The 26,643-nt window shown below is 41.8% G+C and overlaps 1 protein-coding gene across 6 annotated transcripts in view; it reads right to left on the bottom strand.

The window, feature by feature from the left end:
* Positions 1-25,560, bottom strand: part of LOC110524860 (histone deacetylase complex subunit SAP130) — a 44,734-nt gene extending 19,174 nt beyond the window's left edge. For 2 of the 6 annotated variants that reach the window (XM_036978940.1, XM_036978945.1), the window contains exons 1-12: positions 25,409-25,560; positions 20,415-20,519; positions 17,114-17,253; positions 16,421-16,579; positions 15,027-15,221; positions 14,583-14,682; positions 14,296-14,399; positions 13,547-13,656; positions 11,429-11,576; positions 9,454-9,553; positions 6,350-6,454; positions 3,783-4,151 (exon numbers count right to left, since the gene is read on the bottom strand). In XM_036978940.1, coding sequence (XP_036834835.1) covers positions 3,783-4,151; positions 6,350-6,454; positions 9,454-9,553; positions 11,429-11,576; positions 13,547-13,656; positions 14,296-14,399; positions 14,583-14,682; positions 15,027-15,221; positions 16,421-16,579; positions 17,114-17,253; positions 20,415-20,508 — 1,624 coding nt within the window. In that variant the 5' untranslated portion in view covers positions 20,509-20,519; positions 25,409-25,560. Of the gene's footprint in view, positions 1-3,782; positions 4,152-6,349; positions 6,455-9,453; positions 9,554-11,428; positions 11,577-13,546; positions 13,657-14,295; positions 14,400-14,582; positions 14,683-15,026; positions 15,222-16,420; positions 16,580-17,113; positions 17,254-20,414; positions 20,520-25,083; positions 25,268-25,306; positions 25,351-25,408 lie in introns of those variants that run through there. The other 4 variants (XM_036978943.1, XM_036978941.1, XM_036978944.1 and 1 more) reach the window with 4 other exon arrangements.
* Between the last annotated feature and the right edge of the window lie 1,083 nt (positions 25,561-26,643).

Here is a 26,643-nt window from a genome sequence, read left to right as displayed (position 1 = left end):
AGGAGGGGGGTGTCAGTCAAAGCAGACTTGGGACATGATGCCAACTGATCCTTAAGGTATTCACACTTTTATTTTTTTATTATTACAATTATGATGATTTCTTAAAATGTATTATAAATGGTTTCCCCCAATTATTATTATTATTATTATTATTATTTGTTTTAATTATTATAAAAAAATATATATTATATTTTTAAATTATATATATTTTTTATATATTTTTTTATTACAAAAATCACAAGGAAGGGGTAACATTAAAGTATTATTATATATATTATATTATTATTATTTGTTTTAATGATTATAATTGTTTTATTACATTTTTAAATTATATTTACATTTATTTTTATTTTTTATTATTTATTACAAAAAACACAAGGAAGGGGTAATATTAAAGTATTAGAACACGAAGGACAAACACTACAGCATCAAGACACTATCAACCACTACAGCATCAAGACACTATCAACCACTACAGCATCAAGACACTATCAACCACTACAGCATCAAGACACTATCAAACACTACAGCATCAAGACACTATCAACCACTACAGCATCAAGACACTATCAACCACTACAGCATCAAGACACTATCAACCACTACAGCATCAAGACACTATCAACCACTACAGCATCAAGACACTATCAAACACTACAGCATCAAGACACTATCAACCACTACAGCATCAAGACACTATCAACCACTACAGCATCAAGACACTATCAACCACTACAGCATCAAGACACTATCAAACAATACAGCATCAAGACACTATCAAACACTACAGCATCAAGACACTATCAAACACTACAGCATCAAGACACTATCAAACACTACAGCATCAAGACAATCAAACACTACAGCATCAAGACACTATCAAACACTACAGCATCAAGACACTATCAACCACTACAGCATCAAGACACTATCAACCACTACAGCATCAAGACACTATCAAACACTACAGCATCAAGACACTATCAACCACTACAGCATCAAGACACTATCAACCACTACAGCATCAAGACACTATCAACCACTACAGCATCAAGACACTATCAACCACTACAGCATCAAGACACTATCAACCACTACAGCATCAAGACACTATCAACCACTACAGCATCAAGACACTATCAACCACTACAGCATCAAGACACTATCAACCACTACAGCATCAAGACACTATCAACCACTACAGCATCAAGACACTATCAACCACTACAGCATCAAGACACTATCAACCACTACAGCATCAAGACACTATCAACCACTACAGCATCAAGACACTATCAACCACTACAGCATCAAGACACTATCAACCACTACAGCATCAAGACACTATCAACCACTACAGCATCAAGACACTATCAACCACTACAGCATCAAGACACTATCAACCACTACAGCATCAAGACACTATCAAACACTACAGCATCAAGACACTATCAACCACTACAGCATCAAGACACTATCAAACACTACAGCATCAAGACACTACCAACCACTACAGCATCAATACACTATCAACCACTACAGCATCAAGACACTATCAACCAATTCAGCATCAAGACACTATCAAACACTACAGCATCAAGACACTATTAAACACTACAGCATCAAGACACTATCACACACTACAGCATCAAGACACTATCAACCACTACAGCATCAAGACACTATCAACCACTACAGCATCAAGACACTATCAACCACTACAGCATCAAGACACTATCACACACTACAGCATCAAGACACTATCACACACTACAGCATCAAGACACTATCACACACTACAGCATCAAGACACTATCACACACTACAGCATCAAGACACTATCACACACTACAGCATCAAGACACTATCAACCACTACAGCATCAAGACACTATCATCCACTACAGCATCAAGACACTATCAAACACTACAGCATCAAGACAATCAAACACTACAGCATCAAGACACTATCAAACACTACAGCATCAAGACACTATCATCCACTACAGCATCAAGACACTATCATCCACTACAGCATCAAGACACTATCATCCACTACAGCATCAAGACACTATCAACCACTACAGCATCAAGACACTATCAACCACTACAGCATCAAGACACTATCAACCACTACAGCATCAAGACACTATCAACCACTACAGCATCAAGACACTATCAACCACTACAGCATCAAGACACTATCAACCACTACAGCATCAAGACACTATCAAACACTACAGCATCAAGACACTATCAACCACTACAGCATCAAGACACTATCAAACACTACAGCATCAAGACACTACCAACCACTACAGCATCAATACACTATCAACCACTACAGCATCAAGACACTATCAACCAATTCAGCATCAAGACACTATCAAACACTACAGCATCAAGACACTATTAAACACTACAGCATCAAGACACTATCACACACTACAGCATCAAGACACTATCAACCACTACAGCATCAAGACACTATCAACCACTACAGCATCAAGACACTATCAACCACTACAGCATCAAGACACTATCACACACTACAGCATCAAGACACTATCACACACTACAGCATCAAGACACTATCACACACTACAGCATCAAGACACTATCACACACTACAGCATCAAGACACTATCAACCACTACAGCATCAAGACACTATCATCCACTACAGCATCAAGACACTATCAAACACTACAGCATCAAGACAATCAAACACTACAGCATCAAGACACTATCAAACACTACAGCATCAAGACACTATCATCCACTACAGCATCAAGACACTATCATCCACTACAGCATCAAGACACTATCAAACAATACAGCATCAAGACACTATCAAACACTACAGCATCAAGACACTATCAAACACTACAGCATCAAGACACTATCATCCACTACAGCATCAAGACACTATCATCCACTACAGCATCAAGACACTATCAAACACTACAGCATCAAGACACTATCAAACACTACAGCATCAAGACACTATCATCCACTACAGCATCAAGACACTATCATCCACTACAGCATCAAGACACTATCATCCACTACAGCATCAAGACACTATCATCCACTACAGCATCAAGACACTATCATCCACTACAGCATCAAGACACTATCATCCACTACAGCATCAAGACACTATCATCCACTACAGCATCAAGACACTATCAAACACTACAGCATCAAGACACTATCAAACACTACAGCATCAAGACACTATCATCCACTACAGCATCAAGACACTATCAAACAATACAGCATCAAGACACTATCAACCATTACAGCATCAAGACACTATCAACCACTACAGCATCAAGACACTATCACACACTACAGCATCAAGACACTATCACACACTACAGCATCAAGACACTATCAAACACTACAGCATCAAGACACTATCAAACATGTATCAGTCTTTCTGCAGCAGAGCCATCCTTATGTGTGAGGGTGTCTACTACTACTACTATCAAACATGTATCAGTCTTTCTGTAACAGAGCCATCCTTATGTGTGAGGGTGTCTACTACTACTATCAAACATGTATCAGTCTTTCTGCAGCAGAGCAGAGCCGTCCTTATGTGTGAGGCTGCGTGTGCATGATAGTGATATAAAATATATGTCATTAGTTTCCTTTTTCATCATCACAATCTTACTCTTTGTGTATTGGGGCAACGTATTCCCGAGTCAATTCAATAGATATTTTTTTTGTTGTTGTACCCAAGAATACATACAGTATATATGTATGTTAAGGTATTCACCTGGGTACTGTCTGATGGTGGACACGGAGCTGGTGATGGGGGTGTAGGTGTGTGTCCGGGGGTAAGGAGAAGAGGAAAAAGTAGGCAGGAAGTACTGGAAGTGCACTGGTACAGGCGGCCTGTTGTCACTCCTGGCCTCGATGGTGACAGGGTTAGGAGAGGAGCGGTTGCCAGAGATGGAGATCAAGTTGGTCCTCTCTACGGGATAGTCTGATTGGACACGGGGGGAGGTGTGGGCTATGGGCTGGTAGTCTGATTGGACACGGGGGGAGGTGTGGGCTATAGGCTGGATCAGGTTGGTCCTCTCTCCAAGGTAGTCTGACTGGACATGGGGGGAGGTGTGGGCTATGGGCTGAGGTACCACTTTAGCTGTCGATACAACACAGGAAGGGGGAGATATGACACAACAGAATACACTTCAGCTGTTGATACAACACAGGAAGGGGGAGATATGACACAACAGAATACACTTCAGCTGTCGATACAACACAGGAAGGGGGAGATATGACACAACAGAATACACTTCAGCTGTTGATACAACACAGGAAGGGGGAGATATGACACAACAGAATACACTTCAGCTGTTGATACAACACAGGAAGGGGGAGATATGACACAACAGAATACACTTCAGCTGTTGATACAACACAGGAAGGGGGAGATATGACACAACAGAATACACTTCAGCTGTTGATACAACACAGGAAGGGGGAGATATGATACAACAGAATACACTTCAGCTGTTGATACAACACAGGAAGGGGGAGATATGACACAACAGAATACACTTCAGCTGTTGATACAACACAGGAAGGGGGAGATATGACACAACAGAATACAGATAGAAATATTCTTTAAAGGACATCCAAACATAAAATAAATAATGAATGCAAAAAGCCCACTAGTGGGTTTGAATGTGTCTTGAGTATTTTTGTGCACTAGCTTTCAATGAATCTGAGTATTAAATAAAAAGTTGCTTAGGAGCTAGTAGCAGAGCTGCCATATCTTAGGAGCTAGTAGCAGAGCTGCCATATCTGTCATGTCTTAGGAGCTAGTAGCAGAGCTGCCATATCTGTCATATCTTAGGAGCTAGTAGCAGAGCTGCCATATCTGTCATATCTTAGGAGCTAGTAGCAGAGCTGCCATATCTTAGGAGCTAGTAGCAGAGCTGCCATATCTGTCATGTCTTAGGAGCTAGAAGCAGAGCTGCCATATCTGTCATATCTTAGGAGCTAGTAGCAGAGCTGCCATATCTGTCATATCTTAGGAGCTAGTAGCAGAGCTGCCATATCTGTCACATCTTAGGAGCTAGTAGCAGAGCTGCCATATCTGTCACATCTTAGGAGCTAGTAGCAGAGCTGCCATATCTGTCACATCTTAGGAGCTAGTAGCAGAGCTGCCATATCTGTCATATCTTAGGAGCTAGTAGCAGAGCTGCCATATCTTAGGAGCTAGTAGCAGAGCTGCCATATCTGTCATGTCTTAGGAGCTAGAAGCAGAGCTGCCATATCTGTCATATCTTAGGAGCTAGTAGCAGAGCTGCCATATCTGTCATATCTTAGGAGCTAGTAGCAGAGCTGCCATATCTGTCACATCTTAGGAGCTAGTAGCAGAGCTGCCATATCTGTCACATCTTAGGAGCTAGTAGCAGAGCTGCCATATCTGTCACATCTTAGGAGCTAGTAGCAGAGCTGCCATATCTGTCATATCTTAGGAGCTAGTAGCAGAGCTGCCATATCTGTCACATCTTAGGAGCTAGTAGCAGAGCTGCCATATCTGTCATATCTTAGGCGCTAGTAGCAGAGCTGCCATATCTGTCATATCTTAGGAGCTAGTAGCAGAGCTGCCATATCTGTCATATCTTAGGAGCTAGTAGCAGAGCTGCCATATCTGTCATGTCTTAGGAGCTAGTAGCAGAGCTGCCATATCTGTCATATCTTAGGAGCTAGAAGCAGAGCTGCCATATCTGTCATATCTTAGGAGCTAGTAGCAGAGCTGCCATATCTGTCATATCTTAGGAGCTAGTAGCAGAGCTGCCATATCTGTCATATCTTAGGAGCTAGTAGCAGAGCTGCCATATCTGTCACATCTTAGGAGCTAGTAGCAGAGCTGCCATATCTGTCATATCTTAGGAGCTAGTAGCAGAGCTGCCATATCTGTCATATCTTAGGAGCTAGTAGCAGAGCTGCCATATCTGTCATATCTTAGGAGCTAGTAGCAGAGCTGCCATATCTGTCATATCTTAGGAGCTAGTAGCAGAGCTGCCATATCTGTCATATCTTAGGAGCTAGTAGCAGAGCTGCCATATCTGTCATGTCTTAGGAGCTAGTAGCAGAGCTGCCATATCTGTCATATCTTAGGAGCTAGAAGCAGAGCTGTCATATCTTAGGAGCTAGAAGCAGAGCTGCCATATGTCATATCTTAGGAGCTAGTAGCAGAGCTGCCATACTTGTCATGTCTTAGGAGCTAGAAGCAGAGCCCCCCTATCTGTCATATCTTAGGAGCTAGTAGCAGAGCTGTCATATCTGTTGGCGCCATCTTACTTACTTATACAGGCTGTTACTCACCAACTGGGATGGTAGAGGTGGTCAGTGCTGTGGCGTGGGAGGAGTGTGTGGGCATCGTCATGGTGACGATAGTACTGCTGGTCATCTGGGTGTGTGGCGCAGTGCCTGAAAGAGGATCATGGGACAGAGGATCACGGGACAGAGAATGCCATTTGTTTCAATGAGGAATCGTTAAAAAGGGCGACTGCACTTCCTGTTTTCAGATTTGGGTTCGTTAAAAAATGTTAGCGGTCCATTCAAACGTGAGTTGGTTTGGGGCGGTGGTTTGATGTGGGTCTCGTGTGTTCGCAGACGGTGAGACGGTGAGCCAAACGATTTAGCAAAATAGTGTACGGCCGTGGCAAAAGTGGTTGAACTTTGGATAGCTCATCTCCGGGGCTAATTAGGGACCATTAAATCAAATGGTGATTTGAAACAGGTGTAGACCTTACAGTGAAATGCTTACTTTACAAGCCATTTAACCAACAATGTATGTAAAAAAAAAAAATGTTTTTAAAAAAATATTTAAAAAAAATTCAACAAATAAATAAAAGTAACAAATAATTAAAGATAATAAATTACAATGTAAATGAGACAATATTTTAATTTGCACACTTTTTTATTTCTCATTAAATGCTTTCAAAATGTGTATGGAATTTATAGTTGGTTTGAGGCAGTGTTTCCGCCGTAGTCATTTTCGTGTGGCGCTGCGCCGTGGCTAAGTTATTGCCGACCACGCCCTAAAATATGGGACATAAAATATATACAAATCGGACACATTGAAGATTCTAGAACAGTCCACGTTAACGTTTCCTCTGAAAAATCAGACTACCCCATTATAGAATAGTTGATCTATTTACCTAGTCATGTAATGGTGTTATTATAGTAGAATAGTTATTCTATTTACCTAGTCATAAAATGGTGTTATTAAACTAAACCAGACAATAGATGATCTATTTACCTAGTCATGTGATGGTGTTATTATAGACAATAGTTGATCTATTTACCTAGTCATGTGATGGTGTTATTATAGACAATAGATGATCTATTTACCTAGTGATGTGATGGTGTTATTATAGACAATAGATTATCTATTTACCTAGTCATGTGATGGTGTTATTATAGACAATAGATGATCTATTTACCTAGTCATGTGATGGTGTTATTATAGACAATAGTTGATCTATTTACCTAGTCCTGTAATGGTGTTATTAAACTAAACCAGACAATAGATGATCTATTTACCTAGTCGGCTTGTTGTTGTGTGTCCTATGCCAGATAAATATTCCTCTCGAAGCGCATTCAAGTTACGAGTGCCATAGGGAGGGAAACATGCATTCTGACAATCGCGGAGGAAAAAAACAGACGTTTTAATGGCCTTGTTAGAAAGAGAGAGGGAACCCAACTTTCCATTCCTACTCATTTCTCAACTCCTAAAATATGTGAACTGTACCAGTTCTTAGCAGCAGCATGTTTAAACACGTTTGGAATGAGTGCAAAAGGGGAGAGTGGGGCTAAACGTAACATGGGTCAACTGGAGGTTAACTTGGGGGAAAGACGCCACCCAACCTCAAAATAATTTTTTTGGGGGGGGGGTTAGTGACTTAAATTGTGATGAGACAGATTACGTTTTTAGTTGAGCAAGTTTAGTGGCAACCAGGGAAAGTATTGGATGGGGGGGGGGGCATGAAGGGGTGTCTGTGAGAAGTACAGGCAGGGGGCGGTTTACCCCAAGTTACCCTAACATGTAGGCCTACATTTTATTTACTGTGTTTATGCATAAAATGTATCAATAGGATTCCAGCTAGTTAGAAAATATCACATTTGGGATCTAGATAATGATAATGATTAGGCCAATAGTGTAAATGCAGATAGACAACCACATGCTTAAGCCCATTTATTTATAGCCATTAGCAATAATGCTATTTTCTAATAGCATATATTATAATAGGGGCCATGCATAGGCTATACGCAGGGTCCAATATGTTCAAATAATGTAAACAAATTATACCATTAGCCCATGTAATTGGGCTGATTACGGGAAGGTAGAAATTATATTTTATATGGTTTCAGCATTATTTTATTTATTTTTTATTTATTTTGGAGTAGAATGACCTTTTAAAATGTTTGAGTCACCAAGATAACATGAACTATGACCAAATGTGTAGAATTGTAGGACATTTGCTTTAAAACAGCTAAATATTAGTCCCTGCGGCTAACAGGAGGGCCTCTAAAATCTTTGGTCGGTGACAACACAATTTTGATCCAGAAAAAAAAGCCTGGTGAAACCTTGTACAAGTACCTGACAAAATAAAGGAGACACAGACATAAAAGTGTCTTAAATCGGGCGTTGGTCCCGCACGAGCTGGAGTTGCCCACCCCTGGTTTAAATAGGTGTCATGCTCATCCAACCATTCGCTGACCACTCATGCGGTTTGGGGATAGCCATGCCCCTAAGCATGATGGGATGTTCTTTGCTTAATTAACTCAGGGACTACACCTGTGTGTAAGCACCTGCTTTCAATATACTTTGTAAGCATCATTTACTTTCCATTATTTCTGGCAGTTACCTTTACACTGTAATTTACCGATGGTCCCTAACTAGCCCCATAGGGATATCCAAAGTGAACCCAATTTCACCACGGGCATTACGATCGGGTCGCATGCAGCTGCACTCCGAATTGATAATTACTGATGCTGTGGGCAGGATTGAAACAAACCCAACTTTAAATTTACGTTGTGACGTAGTCACGGCCACAAACCTCACAAACCTCTCACACACACACACACACACACACACACACACACAAAAATATGTTTTGGACGAGACCGACTTCATGACCAAAATTATCCCATTTCCACTTTGTAGTCAATTTCGACAGTAGAATAAATGTTTCGGACTCATATTGATGCCCACATAGGCCGTTTTCTAAATTTTTAGGGGATGTCGGTATTTAAAAACGTCCATGTTATTCATCTTATTCATTATGATCGAAACAGGATGAACTGATCCGATATCAAGCACTCTTTGTAAATATGAGTCCTAGAATGGTGACCTCGTAGAATAACATATTAAAATTCATCACTAAAATGTAATTGAATAGGATCTGTGTGGGTGGTGTTACCTGTAGTGTTGGTGCCTGGGACAGTGGTGGTGGTGGTGGTGGTTAGAATAGGTGCCACCGTTGCCGCAGCAACCGGAGTCCCAGAACAGAAGATGGATTTCTGTAATAGAAAGAAGTGTATTTTTCTTCTATTTTTCCTTTTTCAAAAGTGTCACCAGAAAAACCTGACTTGAGGAGAACAACCGTAGAACATCTTACCCTCCCCTCCTCCGTATGTATTTGGACAGCGAAGCTATAAATAAACCATTTTTAAAAATGGTACATTTTGGCCATAAACAGTACTCCACCATTTTGGATTTAAGATCAAATATTTCATATGAGGCGACCGTACAGAACGCCACCTTTTAATTCAGGGTATTTTCATACATATCTGTTTTACTGTTTAGAAATGAAAACCTGAAATCAGATATTAAAAAACAAAACACACACACACAGTACCAGTCAAAAGTTTGGACACCTCTACTCATTCAAGGGTTTTTCTTTATTTTTTACTAGTTTCTACATTGTAGAATAATAGTGAAGACGTTAAAACTATGAAATAACCAAAACAAGTTTTATCAACAAAGGTGCAGTAAATTGCTGATTTCTGAGGCTGGTAACTCTAATGAACTTATCCTCTGCAGCAGAGGGAACTCTAGGTCTTCCTTTCCTGTGGCGGTCCTCATGAAAGACAGTTTCATCGTAGCGCTTGAAAGTTCTTGAAATGTTCCGTATTGACTGACCTTCATGTCTTAAAGTAATGATGGACTGTTGTTTCTCTTTGATTATTTGATCTGTTCTTGCCATAATATGGACTTTTTTTTAAACAAATAGGGCTTTCTTCTGTGTACCACCCCTACCTTGTCACACCACAACTGATTGGCTCAAACACATTTTGAAGGAAAGAAATTCCACAAATTAACTTTTAACAAGGCACACCTGTTAATTGAAATGCATTCCAGGTGACTACCTCATAAAGCTAGTTGAGAGAATGCCAAGAGTGTGCAACGCTGTAATCAAGGCAAAGGGTGGCTACTTTGAAGAATCTCAAATATAAAATATATTTTGATTTGTTGAACACTTTTATGGTTACTACATGATTCCATATGTGTTATTTCATAGTTTTGATGTCTTCACTATTATTCTACAATGTAGAAACTAGTAAAAATAAAGAAAAACCCTGGAATGAGTCGGTGTGTTCAAACTTTTGACTGGTACTGTATGTGAGAATGCTGCTCATTGACTACAGCTCAGCGTTCAACACAATAGTGCCCACAAAGCTCACGGGGGCCCCTCAGGGGTGTGTACTTAGTCCCCTCCTGTACTCCCTGTTCACCCACAATTGCGTGGCCAAACACGACTCCAACACCATCATTAAGTTTGCTGACGACACAACGGTGGTAGGCCTGATCACCGACAACGATGAGACAGCCAATAGGGAGCAAGACAAAAGCGCTGATCGCGGACTACAGGAAAAGGGAGGGCCGAACACGCCCCCATTCTCATCTACGGAGCTGTAGTGGAATGGGTCGAGAGTTAAGTTCCTTTGTGTCCACATCACCAACAAACTATCATGTCCCAAACACACCAAACCAGTCGTAATAAGGGCACAACAACACCCATTCCCCCTCAGGAGACCAGATCCTCAAAAAGTTATACGTAAGGGGACAATCAAGTCTGAAATTTCTAAGTGGAAATGACTAACTTCAGAAGCCTTTTTAAACCTCAAATACACTGTTAAACATTTCCTGCAAGTTAAAGATTTCCTGCAACAGGGAGATCAAATTAAGATCCTACATAGGTACGTCTTCAAATGGGGAACTAGATATACAAAGTGCTTTCATTTATAAACAGTAAAACAGAGATGTATATGAAAATACCCTGAAATAAAAAGGTGACATTCTATACTGTTGCCTGATACTAAACATTTGATCTCAAATCCAAGATGCTGGAGTATAGCGCCAAAGGTAAATATTTTATCGTCAAAGGTTCTGACCTGTGTCATGGTGTGGGGGGGCTGGGGTTTCTGCCCCCCTATAGCAGGGTGGGAGGGCAGGGTGATGCGTGTGGCTGTGTCCCTGGCCCCCTGGGGACGTTGGATACTGATGGTGGCAGGAGGAGGGTGGATGGTCAGCCCTGAATGCCTGGAGGAGGTAACACAAGACATCATCAACCCACCATCCCCTTTAATGTGACATCAACCCACCAAGCCTTTTAATGTGACATCATCAACCCACCAAGCCTTTTAATGTGACATCATCGACCCACCATCCCTTTTAATGTGACATCATCGACCCACCATCCCTTTTAATGTGACATCATCAACCCACCATCCCTTTTAATGTGACATCATCGACCCACCATCCCTTTTAATGTGACATCATCAACCCACCATCCCTTTTAATGTGACATCATCAACCCACCAAGCCTTTTAATGTGACATCATCAACCCACCAAGCCTATTAATGTGACATCATCAACCCACCATCCCTTTTAATGTGACATCATCAACCTCACCAAGTCTTTTAATGTGACATCATCAACCCACCAAGCCTTTTAATGTGAAAGCTCTGGTGGGTATTGTTTCAATACATGGTCAATAAATTTCAAATTTGAATTCTAAACCTTGTGGGCACAAACACACAAGTTGTCATTTACACAAGTGGTTAAAGGTAAGTCCTATGGTTTATTTTCTCATTTATACAGGGGGTTTTAATTTGGGAGCAACTGTGCAAAAAAACTAAAACCATATATTTGTTTTCTTTCTGTACCGTTGTTTTTCCCGAGCGCAGATTCGTTAGCGTCACGCTTGTACCATTACTACGGAGCAAACTGTTTGTTTTCCGAACCCAAACAGTTCAAAAGATCTGACACATATTACCGACACAATCTTTTTCTCCTCCTGTCATAAACCATGTCCATTCTAAAACTACTCGATGGCTGCATTTGTTTTACACCGTGTTCCAGTCATGCTAGCTAGCTAGCTAGCTGACAACCTGGTAACTTTACCAGTACACCCAAACATCAGTCATGTTACCTCATTAGCTAGCTAGCTGACAACCTGGTAACTTTAGCAGTACACCCAAACATCAGTCATGTTACCTCATTAGCTAGCTAGCTAACTACCTGGTAACTTTACTATTACATCCAAACATCAGTCATGTTACCTCATTAGCTAGCTAGCTAACTACCTGGTAACTTTACTATTACATCCAAACATCAGTCATGTTACCTCATTAGCTAGCTAGCTAACAACCTGGTAACTTTACCAGTACATCCAAACATCAGTCATGTTACCTCATTAGCTAGCTAGCTAACTACCTGGTAACTTTACCAGTACATCCAAACACCAGTCATGTTACCTCATTAGCTAGCTAGCTAACAACCTGGTAACTTTACCAGTACATCCAAACATCAGTCATGTTACCTCATTAGCTAGCTAGCTAACTACCTGGTAACTTTACCAGTACATCCAAACATCAGTCATGTTACCTCATTAGCTAGCTAGCTAACAACCTGGTGACTTTACCAGTACATCCAAACATCAGTCATGTTACCTCATTAGTTAGCTAGCGAAAAACCTGGTAACTTTACCAGTACATCCAAACATCAGTCATGTTACCTCATTAGCTAGCTAGCTAACAACCTGGTAACTTTACCAGTACATCCAAACATCAGTCATGTTACCTCATTAGCTAGCTAGCTAACTAACAATCTGGTAACTTTACCAGTACAGCCAAACATCTGGGGACACAGAAAGAAAGGGGATATCTTCTTCAGGAAGTCAATGATCACAGCAATGAATGAATGACAGATCTCTTGCATGTCGTCATCACAGTTTAGCTTTTTATAATAAACAAATGCATTTACAGGGTTACATATTAGTTTCTGGAGCACAACATGTGCTTCAGAAGTAGCTGGGAATCATTTAGGCTATATCGCAATCTTATTTTCTGGTACTCCAAACTTTTTAAAGTTGGGAGCGCAAGTGCTACCAATGAACATTTTTAATTTAGAGCCCTGACAATGAGTTCATCTGACTCTGGATAAGTACATAAAGTGCCAAAATCTCACACTATCCCTTTAATGCTAGTCTAGCTACTAGGCCACTTACCCATGCAGCACCTCTGCAGACTGGGTGAACGTTGGGTTGATGACAGGGGACTGGTTCCGAGTGGCTGAGATGGGGACCACTGCTGTAGAGCTGGTGACAGGGGAACGAGACTGAGGACGAAGAGAGGGAGAGAATCACACTATGTTTCCTTACAAGACTGACTGAACTGTCAACACAAACAATCATTAACGCAGGAATTATCCTTTGTTACAATGAAGTAAGTCAACCCCCGAGGGGTGCATTTCCTGCACTACAAATGAGGAAAAACAATGGTGTGTAAGTCAACCCCCAGGGGGGGGCAGTCATTTCCTGCACTACAAATGAGGAAAAACAATGGTGTGTAAGGGTTGGGGCAGTCATTTCCTGCACTACAAATTAGGAAAAACAATGGTGTGTAAGGGTTGGGGCAGTCATTTCCTGCACTACAAATGAGGAAAAACAATGGTGTGTAAGGGTTGGGGCAGTCATTTCCTGCACTACAAATGAGGAAAAACAATGGTGTGTAAGGGTTGGGGCAGTCATTTCCTGCACTACAAATGAGGAAAAACAATGGTGTGTAAGGGTTGGGGCAGTCATTTCCTGCACTACAAATGAGGAAAAACAATGGTGTGTAAGGGTTGGGGCAGTCATTTCCTGCACTACAAATGAGGAAAAACAATGGTGTGTAAGTTAACATTTGATCTGTAAACCCTTCACAAGCCTCCCGCCATAATAATGCAATTGAGCCGTAATAACGCTGGGGTAGGCACCTGGATAGACTGGTGGTTGACGTGATGCACTGCACTGGCCCCTGATGCTGGTCTGAGAACAGCAGGCCCTTTACAGCTGGACATCACTGCTGCAGCCACCGCCCCTGGAAGACAGACAGCACAATATAGACGAGGGAAGAGCGCCCTCTAGAGGCCGAGCCAGAGAAGTGCGACCCTCCCGGCCAGTAATATCGGTTTAGGGTAAATGGGAAGTGAATGTTTGATGTGAAACGGGTGGGTGTTAGGCCTCCAACCAAAACGCTGGGTTAGGGAGATGTAGTACGTACCTCTTGGTAGGTGAGAGGTGAATGTGTGTTGAGGAACAGAAGGAGACCTAATTATCTGGATATTAGCTGGCACGAGGTGATGCCGATTACTGGAGTGGCCCTGAAATAGGAATAGGTCAAAAACATCAGTCCCTAATAAAAAGGTTTTCCTGGACGCAGATTAAGTCTAATCCTGGATTAAAAACACATTTTCAACAGAGATGATCTACTGATGTAGTTTTGATCCCGGACTAGGGCTTAATCTGTGTCCAGGAAACTGCCCCCTTATTGGCTCATTCATTAAAGTTATTAAAAAGCAATGATCACAAACAAGAGCCAATAAGAATGTAATGATCACAAACAATGTAATGATCACAAACAAGAGCCAATAAGAATGTAATGATCACAAACAATGTAATGATCACAAACAAGAGCCAATAAGAATGTAACAGGCTATGTAGTCACCTGTTGTCCACTGATGGTTGCCACAGGGATGGAGGAGGTGGGAGCGATGTGGCTCTCCAGGGTGACAGTGATGTGGCCAAGCAGGGCAGGCTGCACCTTGGGAGGCAGAGGGAGAGGGATGTGACCCCCCTGGCCCTGGCTGGAGGCTGGAGCTGGGGCGATGAGACGACTGGGTACCAGCGATTTCAGGGCAGCCTGAAAAAAAAAAAAAAAAAACACCACAGAAAATATAGATTTGTTTCTATGATATTTGCTGTCCTAACACACATAGATTTGATTTAAGCTAGTGATAACATAGACTATCAATCTTTTTTGATTCTATATTTTAGGACACTTTTGGGGGTATCAACTTTTCCTCCTTGACGGAGTGAGTTCTCAATCAGATGATGGCAGACAGGGGAAGAAGGGATGTGTTCATGCTGTCGTGTATAGTTGGCTATACACCACAAACAGATCTGGGATCAGACTAGGGAAGAGAGGGTTCCCCCTCTGGGGTGTTCTAATTACCACCCTAATACCTTGATAGATAAAAACAGATCTGGGATCAGGCTCGGGAAGAGAGGGGGGAAATGGGGTGTTCTAATTACCACCCTATCACCTTTATAGATAAAAACAGATCTGGGATCAGACTAGGGAAGAGAGGGTTCCCCCTCTGGGGTGTTCTAATTACCACCCTAATACCTTGATAGATAAAAACAGATCTGGGATCAGGCTCGGGAAGAGAGGGGGGAAATGGGGTGTTCTAATTACCACCCTATCACCTTTATAGATAAAAACAGATCTGGGATCAGGCTCGGGAAGAGAGGGGGGAAATGGGGTGTTCTAATTACCACCCTATCACCTTTATAGATAAAAACAGATCTGGGATCAGACTAGGGAAGAGAGGGGGGAAATCAAATCAAATCAAATTGTATTTGTCACATACACATGGTTAGCAGATGTTAATGTGAGTGTAGCGAAATGCTTCTAGTTCCGACAATGCAGTAATAACCAACGAGTAATCTAACCTAACAATTCCACAACTACTACCTTATACACACACAAGTGTAAAGGGATGAAGAATATGTACATAAAGATATATGAATGAGTGATGGTACAGAACGGCATAGGCAAGATGCAGTAGATGGTATCGAGTACAGTATATACATATGAGATGAGTAATGTAGGGTATGTAATCAAAGTGGCATAGTTTAAAGTGGCTTGTGATACATGTATTACATAAAGATGCAGTAGATGATATAGAGTACAGTATATACATATACATATGAGATGAGTAATGTAGGGTATGTAAACGAAGTGTGCTTCTTTCAACTAGAGCCCTGGTCAAAAGTAGTGCACTAAATAGCAAAAAAAAAAAAGTGTAATTCGGAGAAACAGCCATGGAGAGGTCTTACCTTAATTTGCCCGTCGACGAGGGCAGTAGGCTGGGCCTGCAGTAGCTGGACAGAAGGGTTGAAGACGGTGACAGGTTGACCAGGTGTACCTGCCTTGTTGGGCACCTGCTGGGACAGAGCTGGGACCGGGGACTGCAGGCTGTGGGTCTGAACCGGGACCTGAGGAGGGACGATGAGATAAGATTTTGACTTTGTTAGACATATCAGGGGTGGATTCTGGGAACGGATTAAAGCCTAGTCTTGGACTAAAGAGTTTGATGGAGATTCAGGACACAGAACATTAGCCAATAAAAAGCCTACAATCAATGAGAAAATAGAGAAAGTGCAGTTAATGATATCTGTACATTATAGGCTGCATCCCAAATGGAGCCATCAAATACATGTACACTATCAACTAGACCTGGGGTATTCAACTCTTATCCTACGGGGTAAGGAGCCATCCTATCCCCTACAGCAAGGGTACGCAACTCTTACCCTACGAGGTAAGGAGCCATCCTATCCCCTTACAGCAAGGGTACTCAACTCTTACCCTACGAGGTCCGGAGCTTTTCTGTTCTACCGGAGAATTAATTGCACCCACCTGGTGTCCCAGGTCTAAAATCTGTCCTTGATTAGAGGGAAACGATGCAAAAACAGTTGGAACTGGCTTCAAGGTCCAGAGTTGAGTTTAAGGGAACTAGAGTATCCACTAACCTGGGGGTAGGGTCTGACCACTCCAGTCCCCTGCTTGTCTTCTCTGAACGACAGGGCTTCTTCTCCTCCCCTGCTGCTGGCTGGATGGTCCTTGGGGCCATGGTGGTCCACATCACCACTACTGTCCTCACCTGGTCCTGCTAGGGAACCATTAAAAAGCCTGCAGTGTGAGTTTTAATAAACATCATAGATCATAACATACAATTGGAGAGAATTTACCAGAAACTCTGGAGGACTGTGGAAATGTGTTCAGTTCCAAATGGCACCTTATTCACTATGTAGTACTACTCCTTTTGGGACGACAAACCGAAAATTACCGACACCGACTTCCTCTTATGTTGTTAATTTTCAGTGATTTTGCTACACAACGTTCCTGTAGATTGTTCTAGAACCATTATTTGGTAGACGGTAATAGACTATACATTATGTTGATTCCTACTATGAACGTACAGTGCCTTCAGAAAGTATTCATACCCCCTTGACTTAACGCATCCCCCCCTCACCCCCCTTGCTACACACAATACCCCACAATGACAAAGTGAAAACATGTTGTTTTTTTTGTTTTTTTTTACATTTGCAAATGTATTGAAAATGAAATACAGAAAAATCGCATTTACATCAGTATTCAACACCCCTAAGTCAATACATGTTATTACCTTTGGGCAGCGACTACACCTGTGAGTCTTTATGGGTAAGTCTCTACGAGCTTTTGCACACCTGGATTGTACATTATTATTTTAACATTTCTTCAAGCTCTGTCAAGTTAGTTGATCTTTGCTAGACACCCATTTTCAAGTCTTGCCATAGATCTGAGACGATTTAAATCAGAACTGCAACTCGGCCATTTAGGAAGATTCAATAACTAGCAGGGTTGGACAGTAGCCAGAATTTACAGTGTTACCAGTTTAGTACACAAGGGGGCGCCAAATATATAACACATTTCCATGGAGGCTGCTAGCTAAACATGCCATTAAGCTCAAATGAAAATAAACCAATTGCAAAGACAGGTAATGCAGCTCATGAATTTATACATATATAGAGTATCAGTCAAAAGTTTGGACACTCCTACTCATTCAAGAGTTTTTCTTTATTTGTACTATTTTCTACATTGTCGAATAATAACGAAGACAATAAAACTATGAAATAACCGATATGGACTCATGTAGTAACCAAAAAAAAAAATGTTTTCAACAAGTCTAAATATATTTTATATTTGAGATTTCTTCAAAAGTAGCCACCCTTTGCCTTGATGACAGCTTTGCACACTCTTGGCATTCTCTCAACCAGCTTCATTAGGTAGTCACCTGGAATGCATTTCAATTAACAGGTGTGCCTTCTTAAAAGTTCATTTGTGGAATTTCTTTCCTTCTTAATGCGTTTGAGCCAATCAGTTGTGTTGTGACAAGGTAGGGGGGCTATAAAAGACCAAGTCCATATTATGGCAAGAACTGCTCAAACAAGGAAAGAGAAATGACAGTCCATCATTCCTTTAAAACATGAAGGCTAGTCAATATGGAACATTTCAAGTACTTTGACAGTTTCTTCAAGTGCAGTCACAAAAACCATCCAGCTCTATGATGAAACTGGCTCTCATGAGGACTGCCACAGGAAAGGAAGACCCAGAGTTGCCTCTGCTGCAGGTGATAAGATCATTAGAGTTAACTAACTGCACCTCAGATTGCAGCCCAAATAAATGCTTCACAGAGTTCAAGTAACAGACACATCTCAACATCAGCTGTTCAGAGGAGACTGTGTGAATCAGGCCTTCATGGTCGAATTTATGCAAAGAAACCACTACTAAAGGACACCAATAAGAATACGAGACTTACTTGGGCCAAGAAACACGAGCAATGGACATCAGACCAGTGGAAATCTGTCCTTTGGTCTGATGAGTCCAAATTTGAGATTTTTGGTTCCAACCATCGTGTCTTTGTGAGACACAGAGTAGGTGAACGGATGATCTCCGCATGTGTGGTTCCCACCGTGAAGCATGGAGGAGGTGTGATGGTGCTTTGCTGGTGACACTGTCAGTGATTTATTTAGAATTCAAGGCACACTTAACCAGCATGGCTACCAGAGAATTCTGCAGTGATACGCCATCCTATCTGGTTTGCGCTTAGTGGGAATATAATTAGTTTTTCAACAGGACAATGACCAACACACCTCCAGGCTGTGTAAGGGCTATTTGACCAAGAAGGAGAGTGATGGTGCTGCAACAGATGACCTGGACTCCACAATCACCCGACCTCAGCCCAATTAGGATGGTTTGGGATGAGTCGGACAGCAGAGTGAAAGAAAAGCAGCCAACAAGTGCTCAGCATTTGTGGGAACTCCTTCAAGACTGTTGGAAAAGCATTCCAGGTGAAGCTGGTTGAGAGAATGCCAAGCGTTTGCGAAGCTGTCATCGAGACAAAGGGTGGCTACTTTTGAAGAATCTAAAATATATGATTTGTTTAAAACTTTTTTGGTTACTATATGATTCCATATGTGTTATTTCATAGTTGTGATGTTGTCACTATTATTCTACAATGTAGAAAATAATAAAAAATAAAGAAAAACCCTGGAATGAGTAGGTGTCTCCAAACTTTTGACTGGTACTGTGTGTGTGTGTGTATGTATATACACATATGTATTTATTTTTATGAATATTAACTAATTTAATTCATTCTGGCCAAGGGATCCGTAAAATAAGTTCAGAGGGTGTAATACCATACAATGTAACATTCATTTACATTATTAATTGACATTACTCATTTACATTAACATTATTAACTTACATTACATTTACATTATTATTTTACATTATTCATTTACATTACAGTTTAGCCATTTATCAGACACCCTTATTCAGAGCTTCTTGCAGTTAGTTGGTGCATTCATCTTAAGATAGCTAGGTGAGACAACCACATACTGGGAAACCTAGGCCTGGGAGACTCACAGGGATATTGGTATCCACAGTACTGGAAAATCTCTAACCTGTCTCTGCCACATGGACATTGTTTTTGTAGAATTGCAGGAAATTCGCTTGAAAACTGCTACATTTTTATCTCCGATGCCAAGAGGTGGGCCTTTAAAATGTTTCTTCCCACACCCCAAGACTTGGTTTGTCCGGCCGTAGTAAAACTCCTTGTAAGCTATTTTATTTTATTACCTTTACTCGAGTTGCGTTCTGATTATGAGGGGGTCCCTGATGAATTTAGTATCACAAAAGGGGACCCCGGCCCCCAAAAAGTTTGAGAACCCCTGATATAGGGAATAGTATGCCATTAGGAACACGCCATGTTCAATATAAAATGTTAACCTGGCTGTTTGGATGACTGATTGATGGAGACCGGCTTTCCACCAGGATTACTCTGAGCAGGCATTCCAGCTGTAGAAAATGGCTGAGAACTCATCTTTCACTATCCTAGAAGGGAGAAGGATGGAACAACCATTATATAAAACAAATATTTAAAAAAAAGAGATCACACGCCTCTTTCTCAATTCCTTTTTTTCTCCTTATCTGATCAAATGTATTGGCGGATAAGGTCCAAATTCCCTCCCCTCAATGGGTTTTGAGAAGAGATGGCGTGAGGAATCCACATGACAGTCAACACAAATTTCATGACCGTCATATTTTTTATTTAACCTTTATTTAACCATTATTTAACCTTTATTTAACCATTATTTAACTAGGCAAGTCAGTTCAAAATACATTCTTATTCACAATGACGGTCTAGGAACAGTGGGTTAACTGCCTTGTTCAGGGGCATAAACAACAGATTTTTACCTTGTCAACTCGGCGATTCGATCTAGCAACCTTTCGGTTACTAGTCCAACGCTCTAACCACTAGGCTACCTGCCACCCTGTCACAGCCCTGGGAAGTAAAGATGAACGGAGACAAATCCCATTCTAGCAGCTCTAGCAAGACTCACTAGCCTCGGTACCCTGTCTTTCATTCACACAGAGCCAGCTACCTTTGTGTGAAATGGAAATGCGTTTAAGCTGAAGTATTTTTACATATCATCGCTCTGTCTGCGATCAATGAATGTCCCGGGTGATTTAGGAAATTCAGACGTTATGAAAAAAATAATGGGGTGGCACATTCTAGCTAGCTAGTTACTTTACCAGAAGAGACCCACCCTACTCGTTACGCTTGTTTACAACGAGCTGCATTGGGGTGGGAACGCAATCATGGATGGTTACATTAAGACAACGCGGAGCCGGTGCGAGATATGGGTCGGAAAACATATCTCAATGCAGGGGTGGGAGTATCCTTTGATCATGACTCTCAGTTCGGGCTGGGCGGTATACCGAATTTGACAATACAACAGTATTGATGCACGGACCGGATTGGGTTTTTACTTGACCTTCTATAACAGTATTTTAAAATGTTTGGTTTGTTAAATGTGATACACTGTGTGTAATGTCAATTTTAATAGTTTATTTTTTCTTACACTTCCCTATTTGAGTCGTCTCTCTCGCTCTCCATGCCGCTTTCCACACAGACATAACCCCACTCCCTGATTTCCACACAGACCTAGCCCCACCCCCTGCTTTCCACACAGGCCTAACCCCACCCCCTGCTTTCCACACAGACCTAGCCCCACCCCCTGCTTTCCACACAGACCTAACCCCACCCCCTGCTTTCCACACAGACCTAGCCCCACCCCCTGCTTTCCACACAGACCTAGCCCCACCCCCTGCTTTCCACACAGACCTAACCCCACCCCCTGCTTTCCACACAGACCTAACCCCACCCCCTGCTTTCCACACAGACCTAGCCCCACCCCCTGCTTTCCACACAGACCTAACCCCACCCCCTGATTTCCACACAGACCTAGCCCCACCCCCTGATTTCCACACAGACCTAACCCCACCCAGACACTCAAGGAGCGCATTTATTCTCGCTTGACTACGAGGCACTTCTGTTCAGTCTGCATGGTCAATGCAGCACATGAAACGAGGCAATCATTTGAGAAACCAAGGCTATCGAGTCTGCTGATGAGGATGTGGTGATTGACAGTCGAAAGCCTTGGCCAGGTCAATGAATACGGCTGCACAGTATTGTTCCTTATCGATGGCGGTTAAGATATCGTTTAGGACCTTGAGCGTGGCTGAGGTGCACCTATGACCAGCTCTGAAACCAGATTGCATAGCGGAGAAGGTATGGTGGGATTCGAAATGGTCGGTAATCTGTTTGTTGACTTGGCTTTCGAAGACTTTAGAAAAGGCAGTGTAGGACAGATATAGGTCAGTAGCAGTTTGGGTCAAGAGGGGGATGACCGCAGCTGCTTTCCAATCTTTGGGAATCTCAGATGACACTAACGAGAGGTTGAACAGGCTAGTAATAGGGGTGGCAACAATTTTGGCAGATAATTTTAGAAAGAAAAGGTCCAGATTGTCTAGCTCGGCTGATTTGTAGGGGTCCAGATTTTGCAGCTCTTTCAGAACATCAGCTGACTGGATTTGGGAGAAGGAGAAATGGGGAAGGCTTGGGTGAGTTGCTGTGGGGGGTGCAGTGCTGTTGACCGGGGTAGGGGTAGCCAGGTGGAAAGCATGGCCAGCCGTAGAAAAATGCTTGTTGAAATTCTCAATTATAGTGGATTTATTGGTGGTGACAGTGTTTCCTATCTGCAGTGCAGTGGGCAGCTGGGAGGAGGTGTTCTTATTCTCCATGGACTTTACAGTGTCCCAGAACATTTTTGAGTTTGTGTTGCAGGAAGCAAATTTCTGCTTGAAAAAGCTAGCCTTGGCTTTTCTAACTGCCTGTGTATATTGGTTCCTAGCTTCCCTGAAAAGTTGCATTTCACGGGGGCTGTTCGATTCTAATGCAGAACGCCATAGGATGTTTTGTGTTGGTTGAGGGCAGTCAGGTCTGGAGAGGACCGAGGGCTATATCTGTTCCTGGTTCTAAATTTCTTGAATGGGGCATGCTTATTTAAGATGGTGAGGAAGGCATTTAAAAAAAAAATAACCAGACATCCTCTACTGACGGGATGAGATCAACATCCTTCCAGGATACCCCGGCCAGGTCGATTAGAAAGGCCTGCTCGCTGAAGTGTTTCAGGGAGCGTTTGACAGTTATGAGTGGAGGTCGTTTGACCGCTGACCCATTACGGATGCAGGCAATGAGGCAGTGATCGCTGAGATCTTGGTTGAAAACAGCAGAGCTGTATTTAGAGGGCAGGTTGGTTAGGATGATATCTATGAGGGTGCCTGTGTTTACAGCTTTGGGGTGGTACCTGGTAGGTTCATTGATAATTTGTGTGAGATTGAGGGCATCAAGCTTAGATTGTAGGATGGCTGGGGTGTTAAGCATGTTCCAGTTTAGGTCGCCTAGCAGCAGAAGCTCTGAAGATAGATGGGGAGCAATCAGTTCACATATGGTGTCCAGAGCACAGCTGTGGGCAGAGGGTGGTCTATAGCAGGCGGCAACGGTGAGACTTGTTTTTAGAGAGGTGGATTTTTAAAAGTAGAAGTTCAAATTGTTTGGGCACAGACATGGATAGTAGGACAGAACTCTGCAGGCTATCTTTGCAGTAGATTGCCGTTCTATCTTGTCTGAAAATGTTGTAGTTAGGGATGAAGATTTCAGAATTTTTGGTGGTCTTTCTTAGCCAGGATTCAGACACGGCTAGAACATCCAGGTTGGCAGAGTGTGCTAAAGCAGTGAATAAAACAAACTTGGGGAGGAGGATTCTAATGTTAACATGCATGAAACCAAGGCTATTATGGTTACAGAAGTCATCAAAAGAGAGCGCCTGGGGAATAGGAGTGGAGCTAGGCACTGCAGGGCCTGGATTTATGACTACGACACAGTTTCCACTTTGCTCCTTAATATAAATCCACAAGCATCCTATAAATTACACTATTAGTTTGTGTTTATTATATTTGCAAAAAGCTAGTTTGTATTTTCTTAACAAGTTGTGTTACCAGCTTATGCTATTCGCTAGCTACACTGACGGAAGAGGAACCACCTGTGGTAATTAGCGATCTAGCGTGCTCTGAACACCTGTGGTAATTAGCATGCTCTGAACACCTGTGGTAATTAGCATGCTCTGAACACCTGTGGTAATTAGCTATCTAGCGTACTCTGAAGACCTGTGGTAATTAGCTATCTAGCGTGCTCTGAACACCTGTGGTAATTAGCATGCTCTGAACACCTGTGGTAATTAGCATGCTCTGAACACCTGTGGTAATTAGCTATCTAGCGTACTCTGAAGACCTGTGGTAATTAGCTATCTAGTGTACTCTGAAGACCTGTGGTAATTAGCATGCTCTGAACACCTGTGGTAATTAGCATGCTCTGAACACCTGTGGTAATTAGCATGCTCTGAACACCTGTGTGTAAAGGAAGAAGGCCACCAGAAACGTGTTGACACAGAAAAATACTGTCGGGTAACACTGTGTACATTAATTAAGTGTATATTTAGCATTTGTGAAATAATGTTGATGTGATATGAAACTACAGGGATTTACATTTCTACAACTATATTGCAATTGAGAATCGATTCACGTTTAGATATTGTATTTGGCTGCCAGAGTCATCCTACCTCTAAATAAGTAATGGCACTTTAAGGAGCAACGGTAACGTTAGGCTCCTTAAGAGTACATATTGGGCTAGGATGGGCCACTGTACTTCAAATTGTACCTTTATCCACAATGCCCGATCGAGAAGATTGAAACACTACTAGCAGTGTGGATAAAGGTCACCTTTGGGGTACAGTGGCATATTGACATATCCCGTCCCTGCATTGAGTTAGGTTACCCGACCCATATCTCCCGCCAGCTCGTAATGTAACCATGATTGCGTACCAACCCCCGTGCAGCTCAGTGTAAACAAGCGTAACGCTACGGTAGGTATCTTTTAGTTAAAAATATATAAAACCTTTAACTAGGTAAATTTGTATTGGCGGATAATGTTATGGTAAGCTAGTTACTATGAAACTCTAACTATACAGGTGTTAGGAATAACAAGATAAATCACCGAATAGGCACTGCTCTGAAGAATGTGCCTATCTTCTTTGACAGGATCACAAGCCGATGGCAGCGACTACAGTCGAGCTCTCAAATAACACGTTTACATAACGTTAACGTTTAATTTTGATCGCATATCCAGATGGTTAACCTTACAAAATAGCTAGCTAAGGATAGCTTGCTAGCTGCAGCTATCGCTAAACAAACATTGGGTGAACTTACAATATTCTTACAATATTTATAGAATGCCAAAATAAGTTGGGAAAAGCTTTATCGACAAAAAGCTTTTGACGATACATTGGCATAATTGTTTTTTTTTAAACATGCTAAAATACCGTATTCGTAGTGTTTTGTTTTCTCCAGGCATTCGTCTTTTCTTTTCAACAACATATATAACCGGAAGAACGAAGAGAAGCTCACAATTATTATTTTTTTCGTCCAATCATCGGAGGGAATTGTGTAAACCCTTTGACAAATCACAAACGGAGCGGAGGAGTCAATCGTTTCTGCGTAACGATTGGCTGGAATGGCATAACTATTCCCGCGCTGAGAATGTTTTATAGACGTTTAATAAACAGGGTAGTTTGGATACTGGTTACTGATTGGCTAAAACAGCTTTTTTTTGGCCGTGCGTACGTGATACCGTATACCATTACGTTTAAGCCTGTTCACGTTGATAAAATGGCTACGTCAACAATAGTGCAAAATGCCGATGTACAGAATAAGCATTTAGATTTGAAACAAACAAAGTGGGCACTTAGCTGATTCACTGACTGGTGTGTAGAAAAAGGGGATATATATTGTGAGTTTGGGAATATAAAAAATAAAACTGAACATTATTCTACGGGATTTGTATTTGTTCAGTGAGAAACATGAATGCCGAAGAATATGGGATTAGCAGCTAACGTTATGCTGGACCGGTATGTCAACGAACCCTTCTCAGTTTGGCATGGACTACACAGAAGGACACCGAATTTACAACGTGTCTGTCGGCGTAGTTAAAAAGTCGAGGGAAGACGGGCACGATAAAGCTGAACGGCTACATAATGATATGTAACTGTTACCAAACTAAATCATTCTAATGTACTCTGACAACAAAGCAGCAGCTGCCCCAGTTCAACGAACGGCATCCGTTCCCAACACCGTGGAAACAACAAACGATAACACGGGGCCATTTTGTTTCTCTCTCACTTGTGCACAATAAATGGCAACATTCAGATCAACATGAATAAATAATTGGCACGTGTTAGTCACTCTAGAAGTAGCGCTAATGCTCTGGTGGTATATTAGCCATACACCACACACCCTCGGTACTTATTGCTTAAATATAGCTCACAATAATCTCTCCTTCCACCTGAAGTGTGTACGACCCAAAAATGTAAAAACATTGGATTGGGTTGTATGGGCTAGATGCCCCTGGGGGGCGTATTCGGTCTTCTGGAGGGCTGCACTGAAAATGTGTTATAGTTCCTCGCCGTAAAAAAAATGCCCAAAATAGTTCTATTGTTTTTAGAATTTCCGATGCTCTCTGGTGGCATTTTCTTAACAATGCATAATATCGTATACTACC

The sequence above is a fragment of the Oncorhynchus mykiss genome, chromosome 5, assembly GCF_013265735.2.
Source record: "Oncorhynchus mykiss isolate Arlee chromosome 5, USDA_OmykA_1.1, whole genome shotgun sequence".
In the NCBI taxonomy this organism is placed as follows: Eukaryota; Metazoa; Chordata; class Actinopteri; order Salmoniformes; family Salmonidae; genus Oncorhynchus; species Oncorhynchus mykiss.
This window is presented reverse-complemented; position numbering and strand designations above follow the sequence as displayed.